The sequence below is a fragment of the Lytechinus pictus genome, chromosome 3 (assembly GCF_037042905.1).
Source record: "Lytechinus pictus isolate F3 Inbred chromosome 3, Lp3.0, whole genome shotgun sequence".
NCBI classification, from domain to species: domain Eukaryota; kingdom Metazoa; phylum Echinodermata; class Echinoidea; order Temnopleuroida; family Toxopneustidae; genus Lytechinus; species Lytechinus pictus.
This window is the reverse complement of record NC_087247.1, coordinates 56172420-56192473: the sequence shown is the minus strand read 5'-3', so window position 1 is coordinate 56192473 and position 20054 is coordinate 56172420. Positions and strand designations below refer to the sequence as shown.

At 32.2% G+C, this 20054-nt stretch overlaps 1 protein-coding gene across 1 annotated transcript in view; it reads right to left on the bottom strand.

Annotated features, from left to right (window-relative positions):
- The window catches only part of LOC129255477 (mutS protein homolog 4-like), a 36778-nt gene extending 25231 nt beyond the window's left edge, over positions 1 to 11547 (bottom strand). The window contains exons 1-12 of the mRNA XM_064096027.1: positions 11544 to 11547; positions 7620 to 7724; positions 7042 to 7080; positions 6247 to 6327; positions 5809 to 5999; positions 5155 to 5287; positions 4664 to 4717; positions 3949 to 4133; positions 2487 to 2499; positions 2233 to 2278; positions 1708 to 1832; positions 477 to 571 (exon numbers count right to left, since the gene is read on the bottom strand). Coding sequence (XP_063952097.1) covers positions 477 to 571; positions 1708 to 1832; positions 2233 to 2278; positions 2487 to 2499; positions 3949 to 4133; positions 4664 to 4717; positions 5155 to 5287; positions 5809 to 5999; positions 6247 to 6327; positions 7042 to 7080; positions 7620 to 7724; positions 11544 to 11547 — 1071 coding nt within the window. The remainder of the gene's footprint in view (positions 1 to 476; positions 572 to 1707; positions 1833 to 2232; positions 2279 to 2486; positions 2500 to 3948; positions 4134 to 4663; positions 4718 to 5154; positions 5288 to 5808; positions 6000 to 6246; positions 6328 to 7041; positions 7081 to 7619; positions 7725 to 11543) is intronic.
- Positions 11548 to 20054: the final 8507 nt, after the last annotated feature.

Here is a 20054-nt window from a genome sequence, read left to right as displayed (position 1 = left end):
GCAAGAATTTAAATTAATTATTTATTAACATAATCAAGTAACCACCTTTGCAAAATATATGCTAGGAAATACCAAAGTTTGATGACAACCCACAGAGTCAGGTTCTTCGCTTAATCGTTTGTCTCAGGGGAGCATATCTCTGACTGAAGTAGACTGATTTATTGGTCCACCCATGTAATGCCATTCTTCACCCCTTCTTACTCCCTCCATTCTTTCCTTTTTCTCTTTTCTTTTTCTCACTCTTTCCATACATATACAATTTAGCATTTATACAAAGAGAATGTGTGAGAAAAAATAAGTTTGTTTATAAATGATTGTCATGAAGGATATACATGAAGGGATGATACTGGGGATTCAAAACCCTAGGACCAGGGAAATTTACATTTACTCTCTACTCACTTCTTTGTCACTCTCATTTGTAATCTGTTTTCTATCTTTACAACTTCTAAAATATATAGTAATAATAATAATCTTACAATGTTGTTTGGAATAGGTGGATCATAGGAGATCTTGTCTAGGATTGGGTGCTTTGCCTGCTTGATAGCTAAAGTATCAGTGAAGTCTGGTCTCACTGTAAGATGAGATATACCAAAATACTATCAGTAATTGTATGGAGTGAACCTCATAGGAGACTAGCAATGCCAAGATTTATGATTGATAACAGAACCTATTTTTATAATAAATTGCAGTGATAATTATGTGCATTCTAGTAATCATGAAAAATTAATTGATTATTGAAAGAGGAAGATTACTGATTCCGAGCCAACACGAAAATATAAAGAAAATCTTTAAATACTTTCATATCTGCATTAGATAGCTGATGAAATTGTTATCTTTATTTACATCCACCTCTTAAAAATCTTTTGATCTCTCAAAGCAACATTGAAACGGCAATACAGTTAAAAATTGCACAATGGTAGACATTATTGCATTGTCTTGGTCTCTGAGTGATGGTACATTTAATACTCTTGATCTTATGGCCATTTCTTTGATCTTTGCTATAAAAAATATATTGTAGAAAGTGTTCAGGTGATTGTAATTGTATTATTGTGAACATAAGAAAATTCCATGAATGATTTTGACATTAGAATAAAGCAATTCTGAGATTAAAAAAAGCTCAAATATGAGAAATACTTTCACATCTACTGAAGACATCAAACCTGGGGATCGTTTCATCAACATTTTCGTCCATTAAATTGTCAGGTCTGACAACTTTCCTAGATTATGATTGGCTGAGAGACACTGTTACCATAGTAATTGTTGGATAAAACGTCTGAGAAGTCCTTTTTACAAAATGCTCTTCTGATGTCCCAAATTAAGAGAGTGTTTCTAAATTATCTGTTTAACTACTAATAAATTTCATCTCTAAGTTCTAAATTCAGTTTTATGTCCAAAACACGTTGTACTTGTTTGCAGGTTGAGAAGAAATGCACTGTTGATTATTGTGGTCATGCGAATTTAGAGCGTTGAGTTAATGTTTATTTGTGGTGTTGATCACTAAATCATTTCTAGGACAATCCAACAAATATATACACCAAGTATTGGTTGATATGAATAAATGGCCTGGTCCCATTTCTATTATATGTTTCATGTGTGAAACCAATCTGTGATTTATCAACTTTACTAATGATTTGACTGTGATATGATAACAATACTTCTCCATCATTTCTGAAGATTTTTGCTAATTGTGACTACCCACATACTTACCATAGTCTGAGAGAGTACATGTATGGGCAAATGAAACAAGCATGTCAATGACAGAAACACATTCAGCTAGCTTGTATAGGCAGCCTACATGCTCTCGAATGTCATTCAGTAACTGGCTGACAACACTATAGAGGTGATGAAAAGAAACTACTAAAGTATAAATTAAGAATGATATTTATGATGTTACCAATAGTTTTTCTATGCTGCCATATCTATCATACATAGTGATTGAAAATATTTCGGTGTTTTTAAAGCGTTCAGACATAATAGCAGATTTGGTGATGTAAACAGAGGTATTCATAAGATTGGTTTTAAAATGACTCAGTTAGGTAATTTGATCTGATCTTGTAAATCCAGTTTCATTCTTTTCTACAAATCTAAAAGAAAGTCCTACAAATATAACGCATGCAGAATATTGTCACAAGATATATAAAATATTATTAATGGTACAAAGCTTACCAATATCATTTGGTACAGTAAAAAAAGGAAAACAATTAATACTGAAAAAAAAATCATTGTACTTACACATTAGTCATGAGGTATATCTCGTTCAGTGACTCTCTTACTCTGTCTGTATGAGAAGTAATGGAATTAATTTCAAACTTTCAACCAAATCAAAACTATAATTTAGATATTATCAAGATAATGAAATTGTGTAAAACAAAATGTGATTTGCTGATATTGCATGATGAAAACCTGTGCATTATCACCACTATTTTTTACAAGAACTCAAAAGAATAATTGATAGCTAGGAAAGAAAATACTCTAATTCAACTTACCATTCATTTTGATCTAGGAGACAAGAATAAAAGAGAAGATAATTTGATAAAAGTAATAGAATGCAACAATGATTATATTTTTATAGACTGGACACACCATGATTTTAAATGGCCGACAATAATTTGGCCACAAATGAAATCATAAAATGCCTAATACTTGAAATACATGAATACACAAAAATCTATGCATGAATATTAAACTTGAATTTGAAATAGCCTTTTAAAATAATTGGTTTCAAATGAACTGAAAACAAATATTCAACTTTCATGACTTGTGTCTATTACACCAACAGGACTATGATTTCATATCAATCATACTCCTTAAAAAACAAACATGGAATAATAATTGCAACAAAACAAGGAAATAAATAACAGTACTAAAGAAAAATAATCACAGGTTCTTGTATTATAGTGCTGAAATGTTATACCATCTTTGGTATGTCTGCCAATAGAGGAATTGATCACTACAAGGGATCACGCCAGGTAGATATTTCATAAAGATTTTAGTAAGTTACGAACGACTTTAAAAATGACTGGTGACCCATTCTTGTAGTAAATGATAAATACAAGATAGTCATATAGGTATTGATTTGGTTCCTAAGGAAGGATCACAAGTCGCTCGTAAATTAAGGACAGTCTGTGAAACACCCACCTGGATCAACACAGCAAACTCATTGGGCCACTAGTTCAAAATACTCCCCATGCACATTTTAATTTGAGACATCATATTGGCCCGAATTCACAAAGGTGGTTTTGAAAACCCACGGTTGAATCCATGGTTCATGCAGATTTCCTGTATAAATTACGCTTATTTTACCGCGTATCGGGCGCGTGTATAAAAAATGTCCAATGCTGATGCGCGCTTTTGTCACAGTGCGCCAAATTGACGCCTGTTACCATGCTATTTTATTCATGAGTCAACTGTTTGCAGAGTGGACTCATGAATAAAAACAGTGGACTCATGAAAAAAATAGCGTGGATAACCACGGTAACAGGCGTCAATTTGGCGCACCGTGACAAAAGCGCGCATTAGCATTGGAAATTTTTTAATATACGCAGTAAAATAAGCATAATTTATACAGGAAATCTGCATAAACCATGGACTCAACCGTGGGTTTTCAAAACCACCTTTGTGAATTCGGGCCATTGGGTCTTATTCCTAATTCTTACAGGAAAATCTTAACACTGTCAAATTATTAGAATAATTAATTTTTATTCCTTCATTGTATATTTTGATATCACTTTTATGTAATTATTCATATACATTACATACATTATTAGAAGGGATGAGGTATGAACTTCTTAAAGAATCATTGATTTTTCAAGCATTTTATTCTATGAGTTTGCAATTATCCACATGTTAATCAAATTAATGTTTACAAGTAGAACAGGAATCTAGTTTTGTTGATTATGCCCAATCAATTAATCAAATATGGGAGAGCTCCTTTTAATATAAACCTACCAGATCGGTTGTAGTGAAGCTGAGCATATTCTTTGCCTTGACAACCTTAATAAAGACCGAAGGTAGAGATTCTATAGGGATGCTGTGTTTGCCTTTACTGTAGAGCTGGATAAAAAATCCTCTAGCTGTACTGTAATTGGTCCTAAGCAATAGACCATGTTCATCTGAGAGCTGTTTGATCATCTCTGTGAAAACAAGGCCTAGATCGATACTGTGATCTTGCAAAAAAAATAACTAAATACATTGCAGTATCCATTGCTACTTAACCGAATTGTATTCTAAGCTCATTGCAAAATATCTGTCATACAATATGAAACATCCTATTAATTGAAAAAAAAGGCTATTTCAAGAAATGCTATTCCATTTTACCCACTTCCCCTCCATGCACTTAATGTTTTCCCCCTTTGATATGAGAAATAATGATATTGTATATGTTTGTGGTTGCAGTCTAGCTGAGGGTTCTAGATATTCATACAATTGTGCATCAAAATGAGCTTGTTCTTCAAAGAAACAAATAGGTAAGATTACTAGAAGAAATATTGAGTATAATGTACTGCATACAAGAAGTATGCATAAAAGAGAACATAAAACACTGTGATCTTTTAGCCACCTTGTAAGGTATAGACGTCATTCAAGTTTTCAATACAATTCTTCATATCAATTTTACATGCATGTATAATATAGTTGTGAAAAATAGAAATAATGGAAAAATTACCAGAAATATCGTCAACAAGTTCTGTGTAGGTCCTCCTTGCCACATCAAGTAGACCTACAAAGAAAATAAATTTACTTGACATTCTCCATAACAGAACAAATTCAGAATAAATTTTGTAAGGTATTCAATTTGACACATTCTACAATTGTTTGTTGCATACAAGCAAATAACAATTATCATACAACTAAGCTTTATTATCTTGAAATATTTCAAGGGATTTTTTTTTCTATAGTTAATCATTTGCTGAGTTATCCTTCCTCATATTGATTTTTTGCAATCTAAAATTCTTGATCATTTGTTCATTTATTGAGAATTTTTATTTACACCAGTTTGAGAACTTTGCTATGTTAACACTTGTTGTTTATTGTTTGTCAAATTAAGAGCTATCCAGTATGTGTGGATTCCAAAATAAGCAAGCATTCATCATTTCATTATGTTTGCTGGTACCTGATTAATGTTTTTTTCAGCGGGAGGGGTGACAAAAATCTTACCATTAATTTCTGGTTTGACAGCAAAGCACTTCTGAGTCCTCATGTTAAGAGCCCCTTTTTGATATCTGGTTTCATCATTAATCACTGTGCCAATCTTTTCTAAGATCTGTTGAAATCGACTATCTTGCAAAGTCTGTAGAGCAAGTAATGTTAACGGTAATGCTTTCTTTAACATGGTACAACAAATCTTCAAAAAATCACCCAGGAACAATGGCATTGTGAATATAGTCAATAATACAAAGCCTCAAAATATGTTGCAGGGGTAGGAGAAATCATTTTAGTATAGAGAAATCAATTTTTTTACATAAAATATGGAATTTACAAATAAAAATGCTGAAACACTTTCAAGGATAAGGAAAATAATTTTCAAATGCATGAGTGAAAAATTGAAAAGCAAAGGGAAAGATAAAGACTAGAATGTAATTGTAAAGATCTAGCCATGGAATACAAAGTATTCACAGGCCAAAAATTAAATGCAGAAATGGTTTATTTCTTTGATCTCAAAGCAGGAAAAAAAAGAGAATTTAATTCAATAAAAACAAATGATTACTACTCTCTTCCCTCACTCCTCCTCTTTCCCCCTCTCTCTCTCTCCAAATTTCTCTTTCTGTATGTCTGTCTGAATGTGTCTCTGTCTTTCCCTCTCTCTGTCACCTTGTGATATGCTTGAGGGAGTTTTGACTTGGCTGAGTGAAGAGCCAGACGGAGTGGTTCAACAAGCTCTAGAGTGTGCTTCAGGTAGATGATATTAGTGATCTTTTGCTCAGATGATTTCACAGACTCTTCCTTTGGGATTTGAACACACAATGACAGAAGATGATCCACATCAATAAATCTAGACAGAACTAAGAGATTGAGAGAGAGAGGAAACAAACAACAAGTGAAATGGTGGAAATATATTTGCTACTCTTACAATTTTGGCTTAACCACAATATTCACAGCATGATAAAATTACTAAATCAATTATTACGGTTTATTCTGACTACATGTCAAGTCTCTGTTGTATATCCATTAAAAGTATCACATGTGTATGAAAACTGATATACGATTCATTGTTCTTTTCATGCTAACATCAAAGCAAGGACTCCATACCTGATTGCAGATTGTAAAAGAGTTCCTCACTCTCTGTTAACTCAGTTACAACATCCAAGCGAAGCTTAATGGTTTCTTCATCTTTGAAAAAAAGAAAGAAAGACAGAAAATTATTTCATATCAATAGTATTCAATGTTAAAAGAGGAAAGGCCAAGTGACATTGCTTTTTGGATAAAATTACAAATCAAATTAAATAATCACATTAAGAATACTTTACAGACATTCGATTGTTTTGCCTTTCCAATTCACTTCTACCTCTATCCACATTTTTCTTTGTCCTTATACGACTTCCCATAAACCACTCCCATGATTGTCCATACTCCCATGTTAATTCAAACATCATCAAATTTAGGATTGTTTTGATGTCACTTTTTCATCAAAAGCAAATAAGGAATTAAATCATTTCACAGAACCTGTAAGTTTTACACCCGATAAAAACTGATTGTGTATATCAGGGAAGGTGGACTGCTACATTTCAATTTGACAAACAGGATTCTTAATCAAAGTCTGATGAACATTGAAATAGCCGAGAATAAAATAAGAAGAGCAGTTTGCCTTACATAAATCTTGAAAAATACAAGAGTTCCTGAATATTCATTTCTCAGAATAATACGCTGGCAACAGCTTATTTTTGGATGTGAATGCATGAATATACATGAAAGAGTAAATGAATGATCGAATAAAAATGAATGAATAAATGTATGACTAGATGAATGAATGAATAAAACAAGAAAGCAATAATTAACTTCTTTTGCCACATCCCTTATACATCAGTCTCATTCACTTGTACTTACTCAGTGGCGGCTGTAAGATATTTGACCTCATCAAACGAGCTGAAAGAATATTATCAAACTGAAATTAGATTACACATTCCCCTTGGAAACCACTACAATAATCTAGTGAAAAAGTTGATATTAAACAGGGTTATAGATTGACTTACTTAAAAGCATTTGAAAATGCAAAGCAATAAAGGTTTAATATAGTCTTCCTCTAATCAACAATCATCTATCTCAAACAAACAAGTTAGCAATTACTTCCACTAAACTCCAATGGAGTCTCTTCAGAATCATTAATGGTTTGATATCTAGTCTTTGTTCCAATTGAACAATCACAAGAACTAGCTATAAGAAACCAGTTCAAAATTACTTTTACAAATTTTGAGTATCCTATCCAAACCAAGTTGTGTAAGTGAGTTATATTTCAATGTCAGATACAAATTTCATTCTAGAAATATAAAATGATTATAATCTGATCAACACTGTTTGTATGATTACTTCCTCTTTGATACACTTTAAAATACCATGAATTATTAATGACATGTCTGTTTTAAGATGTTAATGTATTAAGCTTTATATTGTTCTATATCGTTTACCTCCTCCCATAGTCTTTGTGTAATTGAGAACGCCGAACAATGTGTGATCACTCTTGGGATCTTTACGGTTCTGAACAAGCTCAAGGTTTCTAGCTGTAACTGCATCTATGAAATGAAACAAAAATCACCTCAGTATCATCTTTCACATTTAGATAATGCAGATTAGGTTAAAAACTGTTTTGAATATAATGATGATGGCTGTAATGATAATAACAATAATGATGATAATAATAATAAGAATAACAATAATGATAATAATAACAATATTAATATTAATAATCAAAATGACAATAGTGATAATAATTATATAAACAATAATAATAATCATGATTATGATGATAATAACAATTATAAATGTTGCAAAATGTACCATTAAAAATGAAATAGGATTATAGATCACATCTCGATATTTTTGTGGCACCAACAATTTTGAAATAATCATTTTCTAAATATATGAAAAGAGTTTGCATAGTTTATATAAGGGTTATCCCTCTTCAAAATGGGTCAATGAAGAGGGAGCACATGTGTGCTCTTCTAGTTTTCTTCCTTGGACTTCATTGATACTTCGGTCGTCATGTAATTGTGCTACATATTTTTATATAGGTCTCTTGGAGACTTTTGGAGATCTTTTTGTAACATGATCGTGAATGGACTTTGATTATTTTCCTGATTTTGTCTGGAGATATTTTGTGTGATTCATCTAGCACTGTGCTTACTGTTGTCCCACCCATAGTACTTTCTGGGAGTATAATGTGATTCACTTTCACATTCAGGTCACTTTCCTCTTCTGTATTTCTTTCGAGCGCTACCTTCTCAAACTCTCTTTTATTGCTGCCACCTGTCAACAATCTGTCAGCCGGTCAGGGCTCTGTCCATCAATCACTACTAGTCTCACTTCAGAACAGTCTTCGTATTGTCCCATTATATCCATGACATTTTTTAATATTGGAATTTTCTTTATATCTGCTGCTGTCTCATTGTTGTCATGGAGCTGATCCATATCCAGTCTCGTGGAGGAGAATCTAAGAGGAGCAGGACAGATGAAAGCTGGAGGGGAGAAGTCTGGCTGCCAGGGGTGCCATAGGGCACATGAGAGTAATTCAACCGCACGCAAAGCATGCCGGACAGGCGTAAGTAAAGATCACATGACTTTATTGATTAAAATAATTCATTAAAAATAGACAAAATGTTGGAATATCAAAATATAAATGATAAAAACAATGTCATGTTCATACTCTTTCATAATTAAAGCCTTTGGGGAGGCTAGACTGCATTTTTGTATTATCATTACCCACAATGCAGTTCGGGTTTTTCTGGCAATGAACTGTGTGTGTGTGTGTGTGTATTTGAGTTTTGTCAGACGTGTATCAATCAGATATGATTATTTACGTCTGGGACCGACCTTTAACGTCACCATCCGAAAGACGTGACCAGGGCTCGAACCTCTGCATCAATTTGTAACTTCCCCACAGCTTGGATTACAGGCGCACGCCACAACGCCCAGTTGGCCGAAATTATGGTTAGTCTTATTTCAGGCCATTTAACTTTTGATTGAGCTGGACAAGTACCCGATTGACATATCAAGTCTTAATGTACTGTTAATTGTGACTAATGTCAGTGAATTAAAGCAAAATCTATCGAAGGATTGATTTTTGATGATTTTTTGATGAGCTATGATTTAACACGTGAGTGAATGGGGGTCTGTAATACTCATGTGAGCCCCATAGGATCGAGGCTGAAGTAGACGACACTGAGGGACTCTATGACTGAATATTATGAACTTTTATGCAGTATTGTAGTTTGTAGCATCGTAGTTAAGTTTACGTCTTTATTCGAGTTTCTTTTTATCCACGTTTAATTGTCTTTGTATTTTGTTTCTTTTGTTAAACACTGTTTGTTGGTGTGGGACTACACTGAGATGAATGTATTAGTACTTTATCTTTTAATTTCTATAATATGTTCTCATAATGTCAACACAATTTCTCAGTATGTTAGTCTTCCAGCGATAAAGCGTTTAAAATATTTCCGTTCGCCTATTTTGTACTATCATAACTCTGTAGCAACCTTTCAAGCCGAATTATGTCCACCTAGTAACCATTTTTCTTATCTTTTGTTATTATCTGGGGATGTGGAAACAAATCCTGGTCCAAATTATAAATTTCCATGTAGAAAATGTCAAAAGCCTGTGAAGAAAAACCAAACTGGCCTCCGGTGTTCTACTTGTAATAAGTGGCACCATTCCAGATGTGAAGGCATAAGTGAACAGGAGTACACAAGATTATATTACAACCCTAATGAATGTTGGACTTGTTTAACATGCTCTTTACCGCCTTTTTGTGATTCCTTATTCTTGCACCCCATTCAAACAAATGTTGGTCATAACGAACCACTTTTGCCTCCCACTGAACATGTAAATAATACCCCACCTTCCGATAAAACAACAGTGTATAAGTCCTTTGAAGAAAAGTTTGAGACAAAAGGGTTGCATTTCATTCATTTAAACATGAGATCAATATTGAATAAAATATCTGAACTTCAGCTTCTTTTTTCTAAACGTAAAATAGCTATTATTGCCATCACTGAAACATGGTTAAACTCATCTGTAAATGATGAAGAAGTATGTATAGATGGATACTGTATATTACGTAACGATTGTGAATGTGGGCTAGGTGGTGGTGTTTGTCTCTACATAAGAAACGACATTGCATTTAATATAAGAGAAGACTTGACTTCAAGAAATATTGAATCATTGTGGATCGATATTCTATTGCCTCTGACAAATTAAAGCCCATTACACTGGGTGCTCTTTACAGACCCCCTAAAGATAATAATTTCATTGAATCACTCTCTGACACTTAAAAAATTTAGAAAAGATGATGAGATTATAGTCTTAGGGGACATGAATATTTGCCTTTCGAAAGTCTCCTTTATCCCAGAAATATGAGAATATACTTAATCTAAGTGGTTTAAGCCAACTTGTAAAGCTGCCCACACGTACAACTCAGACATCTTCCTCCCTGATAGATCACATATTATGTAGTAAAGTAGAGCATATTAGTCAAAGTGGTGTTATTGACCTAGGTATAAGTGATCATTTATTAATTTATTGTTCAAGAAAGATTGTTAGGCCCATATTTGGGCACCACAGAACTGTATCCATCAGGAGATTAAAAGGTTTTAATGTAGATAATTTCACTTTAAAGTTATCCCGATCAGACTGGTCCAAGGTAACTGAATGTAACGATGTAAATATGGCTTGGGCAAATTCTAAATCTATATTCTTATCAATTATAGATATGAGCGCACCTCTGAAAGAGGTAAGAATTAAGCAATCAACTGAAAAATGGATGAACCATGAAATTATTGTTTTAATTAAAGAGAGAAATGTAGCTTACAAAAATATTAAAAAAGGAACATTGGCAATTTAGACATTGAAAGAAAATATAAAGTTTTAAGGAATTTAGTTCAAAGGAAGGTAAGAAGTGCCAAAAACGAATATTTTCAACAACGAATCGAAGAAAACAAACATGACTCTAGAAAATTGTGGAAGAATTTGAAAGGTTTAGGTCTAAAAAGTAAAGGGAAATCTGATGAAAAAACGGTTATTAATGTGCAAGGTGAATTAAGTCATGATAAGGCTAAAATTGCAAATGAGTTTAATCGTTATTTTACGACTGTGGCCGACAAGCTAGTTTGTAAATTACCAGTAAATGGGCCATTCTCCGAAAAGGGGCACCAAAGGATATTTTCGTGTCTCCAACCTTGTCTAGGCTATAAACCATAATTTAATTCATCAGGAAACCAATTTTTTGACTTTTATTTATACTACAGAATATGTTGAGTAAAATTAAAATCAACTGAGGTCACCCCACCTCATGAAAAAATTATATACGACACCACAAAATATATATATGCTCATTATACCCATGTCTCCAGCGACCTGTGTGATTATATTTCATACTCCCGCTCTTTACCGTAATATCCGAACTTCATGTTTTGTCCACTAATTTATAGTGCCTTCGGTGCCTAAATAAAAAAGCATATTGCTTGGCGAAAAAACTTTTGTATATTTTTTCCTGCGGTCTTAGCGAAGGTGTCTCCAAATCGGGATAAGATACGTTACTTTTTGTATGACGCCCTAAAAAGAACGAAGACAATAATGCAGTGATCTGTATTTCGGTGTAGTGATTGAAGTCCATTTAAAGACTATATAAATACAAATAGTGTATACTGAATCTCTATAATAATGAATATCTTCAGACACAAAGTTTTCAATTGTGTATGTTACCATTATAAGGTAAAATAAGATACGTTACTGAAACTTTGCTCTATTACAGAAAAATAACTTGGTTAACAAAGTTATAATGTATTTTGTTTTAGAGCACTCTACATTGCTTATGGTAATACATGGGAGTTACGAAAGAATAGGCTGTTATTTTGTGAAAACACAAGGTTGATCCTAAAGGCCGTCATATACGTTACCGCATTGCGCGTTGATAGGCCCATTCGCGCATTCTCTAATTTTGCACACGCTTTTAGTGCTTCTCCACCCTTCAAAGCATTGAGCGTTACGTGCTGAGAGTCTGAGGGAGATGTAAGGCTTCTCGCCGTTTGTTATTCATCCCAGCTACGTGGTTGGTAAGAATTTTCATTTTTTGAATATTAACAGAATATAGTTCATTTATCAGTTTGACATTATGATACATTTGAGAGTTATTTGAAGTTGATGGAACAGTTATAGGCTTAAGACATCTAACACGTATGCATGCGATTGTTTAGTGTGTGTGATAGCTCGCATGAACATTATAATGTTACCAGATAGGCACGGTAACGTATCTTACCCGACTGGTAACGTATCTTATTAGATATTAATGTCATGTTTTTATGTACACGACGACTAACTATTTTATATTTATTTGGTATTAATTATAAAATAATGTACATATAAAACTCCCATGCTGATATTTTTCCTCTGTCTCTCGTTTATTTCAGAGAAAAAAAAGACATGGGTCAAACGCGTGCTGAGATCCGGAAAGTCGGAGAGAAAATCTGAGTTAACCATCGAACAGTTGACACTAATCGAAGATTTGGCCAAAAAATATAAAGAAGCACAAATTAAGTAAAAGGATCAATATTAGAATTTGCAGGAGACAAATATTTGGACAGCATTACGTGTATTTATGCACTTTCCATATCCTCCTATTTTTCGAACAATCTACAAAGAAAAGGAATCCTTTCCCTGTGATGCAAGAATGATGAAAATGGCATATTTTGATAAAAAAGGAAAATAATGACGTTATTAATTTTTTTTTATGAGCAAGTTAATGATGTAATTCCCTTACAATTTTCTCCACATTTAATTTACAGAAATCCTTTAAAAAATCCATTTATCAAATATGATACAGTAAAGTTTTCCTATTCAACTAACCCCAAATAAAAACAAAATGAATGAGAGATGCTATTTGTTCTGAAATATTTGTTCTGACATATCTTAAAGGGGTATGGTTGCCTCAATGCTGGCAAAAAAAATCCAAAATGTCATTTAAACGTGACAAATTATGAGGGGATGACATTAACAACTTGCTCATTAGAATATGTTTTCTGAAAATGTGAAATTTTGAAATATAATATTTTCTTTACTTGCTGTCGGTTGTTATCCGGTTTGTATTTTCCTTCTTAAATCATGCTAATCATTTTTTTTACCCGGCTTTTTGCTTTAATACTTGTCACATTACGTACAAGCGGCAACATAATGTTAATTGTCAACTGATATTTGGAAGGAGAATATTTTGATTCCGTAGTCTAGTTTTTTTTGTCTTGGCTCTCTAAATGTACAAAAATATGAAAAAGTAGAATCCGTCAATATAGTGTAAGCTTTAATGTACCGAAATATTTGAGTGGATGATGAATCAGATGTGCTACAAAGACATTTTAATAACTTGAGAGTTGTGTCTGCTACGTTACCACCATTATCTACCGTATAGCTCCTTGGCTCTCTTTAAATTAAAAAAAAAAAATTATGACAGAACATGTGGAAATACATTAATTTATACAAATCTTTTTATAACTATTCAGTGTTAATAATTGTTAAGAATGAGATCTTTTATACAATTTAAGAAGGTTCTTTTTTTTGGGAGCAGAGCCGAAACACCAAGTATAGCCCAAGTGAAATAACATTGTAGGCCTACTTATAAGTTTATATTATCAACAGTCAAATACGTTACCCTACGTTGCAGTTATATATTTGTCTAAATACTCGGATGTAATCAAATTTATCATGTTTTTCCAAACTGCATGATGTTACATATTTCATTAAAAGTTAACAAAGCTACATAATAGACTGTACACATTAGAAATCAAAAGCTTTGGTCATATATTTGAAACAGTATTATAATTATGTCTTACATATAGGTTAATTTTGTCTGTGTTTGTTTATCGATGCATAATTTTACTTACTGAACTATGTCAAGGTGATCATCATAAATAATCATTATGTTCGAGGTGGATATAACATTTTGATGTAAGACAAATGCAAGAGTGAGTTTACGCATGTTACTATTATAAGTCACAGTAACAACATTTTGTAGTATAGATGTCTGTAAGATACGTTACCATATTGACATATTACAGTTATATATTTGCCTTGCACTCGCAGGTAATAAATTTGATGATATTGTTCCATCTTAATAGTGTTAGATATCTTATCAATGAGTTTATAGAAGGAAATGGACTACATTGTGCACTTCAAATCAAAAGTTTAGCTCATACATTTCAAACAGAACATAATTATGTTATTGCGTAAATTTTGTTTATATGTATGCACGTATACATGCTATAGATGAATACATGACTTTGCATTACTGAGCAGTGTTTTTTAATCGGGATGATAAATCTGAATGTTCGTAGTTGATAATTCGTTTGGATGTAAAATATATTGCACGATTGAGTTTATCGTTATCTTGAGATATAAACCACAGTAAACGAAATTTTGTGGAAGTATGTCAGATACGTTACCAATTTTCTCTTTTCTTGTAATTCAGAATGTATGAAATCTGTAGTAAAGTGTGCTTACAATGAAATTTCTTTAATAATTTCAGTATTTATGTATGATTTTTATTAATGTTTCAAAGCAATATAAGATCAAATTATAGTAGAGATATGAATTGCAATTTAGGTTATGTATTTTATCTGAAAATATACTATTTTTTTCGCGCTGATTTTGACTTACAGACTTCTAACATCTATCATTTTGATACATCTCGACCAATCAAATTTCAAGAACTACTTTTTAATCATGTGTGTATATTAGTTACGTTTACTTTGAAATATTTACTGATACTATTGGTCCACAAATGATACATCCACAGCGATTTTCTTGTCTAAGGCCTAATGGTAACGTATCTGACGGGTGGTAAAAACTATGTAAAAAGGTGTTCAAGTTCAATGCTATTTCTTGAAAAATATGTTGGGGTAAAAAATCGCCCGTTTGTTGTTATGTGTTCTCAAAGTATTAAAGTTTCTGAATTCAAATGAGTTTAATTAATTTTCGTATGTCGAAATTTGAAAGTTTGTCCAATCCTATTGGTGCACTTTTGTGGAGAATGTAATAAATACAAACAAATTTCATGCAGAAAGTGACCAATTTCAAAAGTTTTATGAAGAAAAGGGTATTTCAAAAGGTAGTTTTCATTTTTCCCCTGTTACAGAAAAATTTGTTTTAGATTAACTAAATAGGTTGAAAATATCAAAAAGTACTGGTCTAGATATGATACCTGCAAGATTTTCAAAAGATGGGGCAAGAAATTTGTACAAACCTTTGAATTATGTTATTAATTTATCTCTTATGTCTTCTACCTTTCCTGATGATATGAAATTTGCAAAAGTTACCCTGCTACATAAAAACTGACGTTAGTAATTATAGGCCTATAAGTGTATTAAGTGTAGTGTCGAAAATCTTGGAAAAATCTGTTCATGCTCAAGTGGAGAAATACTTTCAAGAAACCAAGCTAATATATAAATTTCAGTCCGGCTTTCGTAACGGATATTCCACTGAAACTTGTTTAATACATTTAACAGATTTTATCAGGAACAAAATTTCACATGGGCGCATGGTTGGAATGGTTCTCCTAGACTTACAAAAAGCCTTTGATACTGTAAATCATAACATACTTTTAAAGAAATTAGAAGTGATGGGTTTAGACTCTGCATGTGTGACATGGTTTAGATCATGTTTATCTAACCGTCATCAAGTAGTTACCATGCAGATGGTTCTTTCTGATTCACTGCCTATTAAATGCGGAGTCCCTCAAGGAAGCATTTTAGGCCCCATTCTTTTTATGTCTTACATCAATGATATGTGTACTTGTATTAACGAATCTAAATTAATTTTATATGCTGATAATAGTGTCTTGCTATATTCAGATACAAATCCCAAGATAATTGATAAAACACTTAGTGCAGATTTGGCAAATTGCATTGAATGGATGTCTGACAACAAGCTTAGTTTACACGTTGGGAAAACAGAAAGCATTTTATTTTGTTCAAAACGAAAGTTAAGATATACACACGATTTCAAGGTTTCATATAATAATCAGGTAATTGACAGAAAAGATTCTGTGAAATATTTGGGAATTAATTTAACATGTAACCTATCATGGACGGGTTTGGTAGACTCAATCGTCAAAAAGGCAAATTCACGCTTAAAATTTGTGTATAGATATCAAACCTGTTTGAATATGAAGTCTAGACGTATTTTATGCTTTGCTTTAATACAATGTCTATTCGACTATGCTAATGCGGCTTGGTACGGTAGTCTGGGTGTTACGGATAAGAAAAAGCTAAGAATAATTCAAAATAAAATTGTGAGATACATAAATGTTTTAGGACCAAGAGCACATGTCGGATGTAATGAACTTGAAAAGGCAGGATTACTTCATGGAGATCACAGATCACAACAATTAGTATTACACCATGTGCATAAAATATTATATTCGGATACATTAGATCATTATATAGCAAATAATTTCACCCGTGTATCAAATATCCATAGGTACGATACTCGAAATAGTAATTTTAATTTTGTATTACCAAAACGTGAAGGACATATAGGGAACACTTTTTATTTTAATGGCATCCAATCTTGGAATGCTCTTCCTAACCAAGTAAAAGCAGTTAAAATATTTTCTCAATTTAAGAGTGCATTAAAGAAGCACCTAAAACTGGAAGCTACTCGAGAGCAGTATTACCAGTAAAAATCACACATTTTGTACAGTTGGTTTCTAGTATTGTAGATAATGTAGGGTAAGTTAAAATATAATCTTGTTTCATATATTAGGAAGATTGTTGTTTGCTTCAGATGTTTGCATATTATTTGACTGATGGATATGTATGTATTTTATTTGTTTTTTCTCCATATTCCAGTACTTGTCGTAGTTAATACTTTTTGTTACAATATGTTAATGTTTTATACTAACTATGGGACCCCATTGGAAATAAGCCTTTCGGCTTTCATGGGCTATCCTGTCAAGGTATTCTTCAAGTTCATTGTAATCTCCTGTGATATTCTTGACGAATAAAATAAAATCAAATCAAATCAGAACCGCAATGCGTTATGGGATCGAAAAGGGGGCAATCAAGCTAGCTCCCCGCACGCGCGCTGCAGAGTATTTAACCCCTTTTCAATCCCATAACACATTGCGGTCCTGATAGTGATAAACCTTATAGGGTGAGTTTATCTCCAAAGAGAATTTTTGCCATATTGCTTGATTGAAAGCATCATAACCCTTTTGATAACATCCTACACTTAAATTATTTTTACTTTAAATAATCTCGTTCCAGCTAACAAATATGAATACAAATCAAATCAATCAAAATATTTAATAAACTGTCTCCAAAATAGTGTAATAAAGCACGGAGGGCACACACCCATCTATGTCATAATCTACAATATGTGCATGATTTTTTCACCACAAGATAAGTGATAAGTGGTTTGTTTGTCAATAAAGAACAATAAGCAAACACTCTTTGAGTGTAGCTCAAAGAATCCATATGATATTGTTGTTCTAAACAAATCTAGATTAAGAAATATAAAATGAAACTTTTAAAGTCAAACCTGTTATTATAGTTTACATAGTAGGTTTCATGTAAGTTCACTAAGATCTTTCCCCTGTTTTAATGGTAAAGAAAAAAAAAACTATTAAATTTACCGTTTCAAGATGTTTTGTAAGAAGTTTGTAATTGTTAGTGTGCCAAATATGATAATTATTACCTAGTTATGGAGAATTGCATCACATTTAGCTATCCAGGTTAAACCACAACTTGAGACCATTTTAGACACAGAAATTAATTTCACTTCAGGCCCACAAGCTAAAAACTTTAAGGCGTTATTTTTGTTTACTTAAAACTTATTTCATTTTAATCATTCAGTTTGATATGCCAAATGTAAATTGAATCACTCAATCTCCACATTATTATAATGTATGTAGATTCCTATGCATTTGCATTGAAAAGAAAAGTAAAACAAACAAAACAAGCATGTCACATTTGCATTGCATACACTAAAATTACAACAGAAAATAGCTAATGATTCAAGCTGTTGGGGTACCCAGATAAATAGTGAAACATTTAATCTACACTTTTTCAAATTATGCTTAAATGGTTTATATTTACAGATAATATTTTCAGTAAAGAAAGAGTATAAGAGTATGATAGGCAACATTCCTATTGATAAGAAACATCATGGAGGATTTTCCTATTAACACATACCTATTACAGCTGATTGCTCACTCCCTTTAAAGACTACTTTCAATGAATTTGGTGCATAAACAGAATTCTGGATGAACTCTACATACTTCAATAGAGCAGCTGCTGCTGCAAGGCAGTAGTATCTAACAAAGGGAAAATAAAAAAAAGTTTTGCCTTATTAATAGGAAACATTAAAGGAACAAATGATTATTATTTATAACAGAAGAAATGAGTTTGTGTTGGGGGTTAAATATGAAATACACATTGTAACTGGCTCTTGGTTAGTGTACTAAACAAAGTGAGAATGTGAAAATGATCTTGATTGGCCATCCAGATTCATATTCTCAAACTGTCTTTGTCTCATAAAAATGAGCATTACACAATTTTGATTATTAATAAAGCATAAGTACAGACAAGGTTATCTGACTTAAGTCATCCAATACTGTATTCTATTTTGCAGTGTTTATAAGATCAAAGTCAACTGTGATAACATTTTAACACACCCAACTTTTTAAGTGGTTTTTGGTGCATTGTAGTTCATTTTCAAAAATGATGTAAGCATCATCTTTAACTACATTTGTGAGAAAATTGTGAACATGGTTTTCAATACAATGATGTTTAAAAGAAAAAGTGAATTCATTTCAAAGATTTACATTTCACTCTTCTTTCTTATATACTTTGAAACACTTTTCACAACCATTATGATGGTGGTGAAAAGTGATGTTATACTGTATTTTTCATCTTTGTGTATACTTATTGGTAAAGCCATTGGAAACCAATTTTTTTTTAATGCATACATTGACCACTAAATGAATCTTGAATTAACATATTCTTTCCAGTCAAACTTCAGTCATTCAGGCAACAATCTCAGTCATTCCTCAACTGTTTTATTTTGCTATTGGATTGACCATAAGCAGTGCTATGCTCAGCGTGGCGCAAGGCAGATCATTTTGTTGGAAAAATAATTCTAATTCTGATATTTAATTGTTGGTAGAATTAGTTAAGAAATATCCATACCACGATTCCAACTGTTATGTGGGTGATTTTTTTTAATTTGTGCGTCATAAATAACAATATTAATATTGCTCTCTTTCTCTATTCAGGAATTTATTGACATTTTTGGGAATCAACTTAGTATGTAACTTCAAGTAAACTATAAACATTAAACTGTTTTAATTTCTATACTACTGATTCAAGTTATTTGCTTGTATGAAAAAAAAGGATGAAGGGCTGTGTTTTTTACTCTGAGAGATCTAATGTTTCAACAGATTCATTTTGAAAGAGTTATACTCACTTTGATGTGATTTCCATTTCAACTGCACTGAAGTCTGCAACACATAACTGCTTGACTACTGACAGCCCTGTAAAAAAATGAAGTTACTGTAACTAAATTAATTCAGTTTTACAAATGTATACTACATTTACTTGTCATGTCGATTTCTTCACATAAATTTATTCAGCACACACATTAAAAAACAAAAAATAAATAAACATGTTTCAACCAAAGCTGCTTCCATAATGACAGGGTCAATAATTCATTTACAAAATTGATTACAGCTCAGTTATAAATTCAATACCAAATTTTACTTAAGACTAATATTTTCTGATCTAAAAAATTCTATTTCATATTTTTGATTTTTACATCTTTGAATATAAAACAGATAAGACACCAAACAAATGCTGTGAATAATG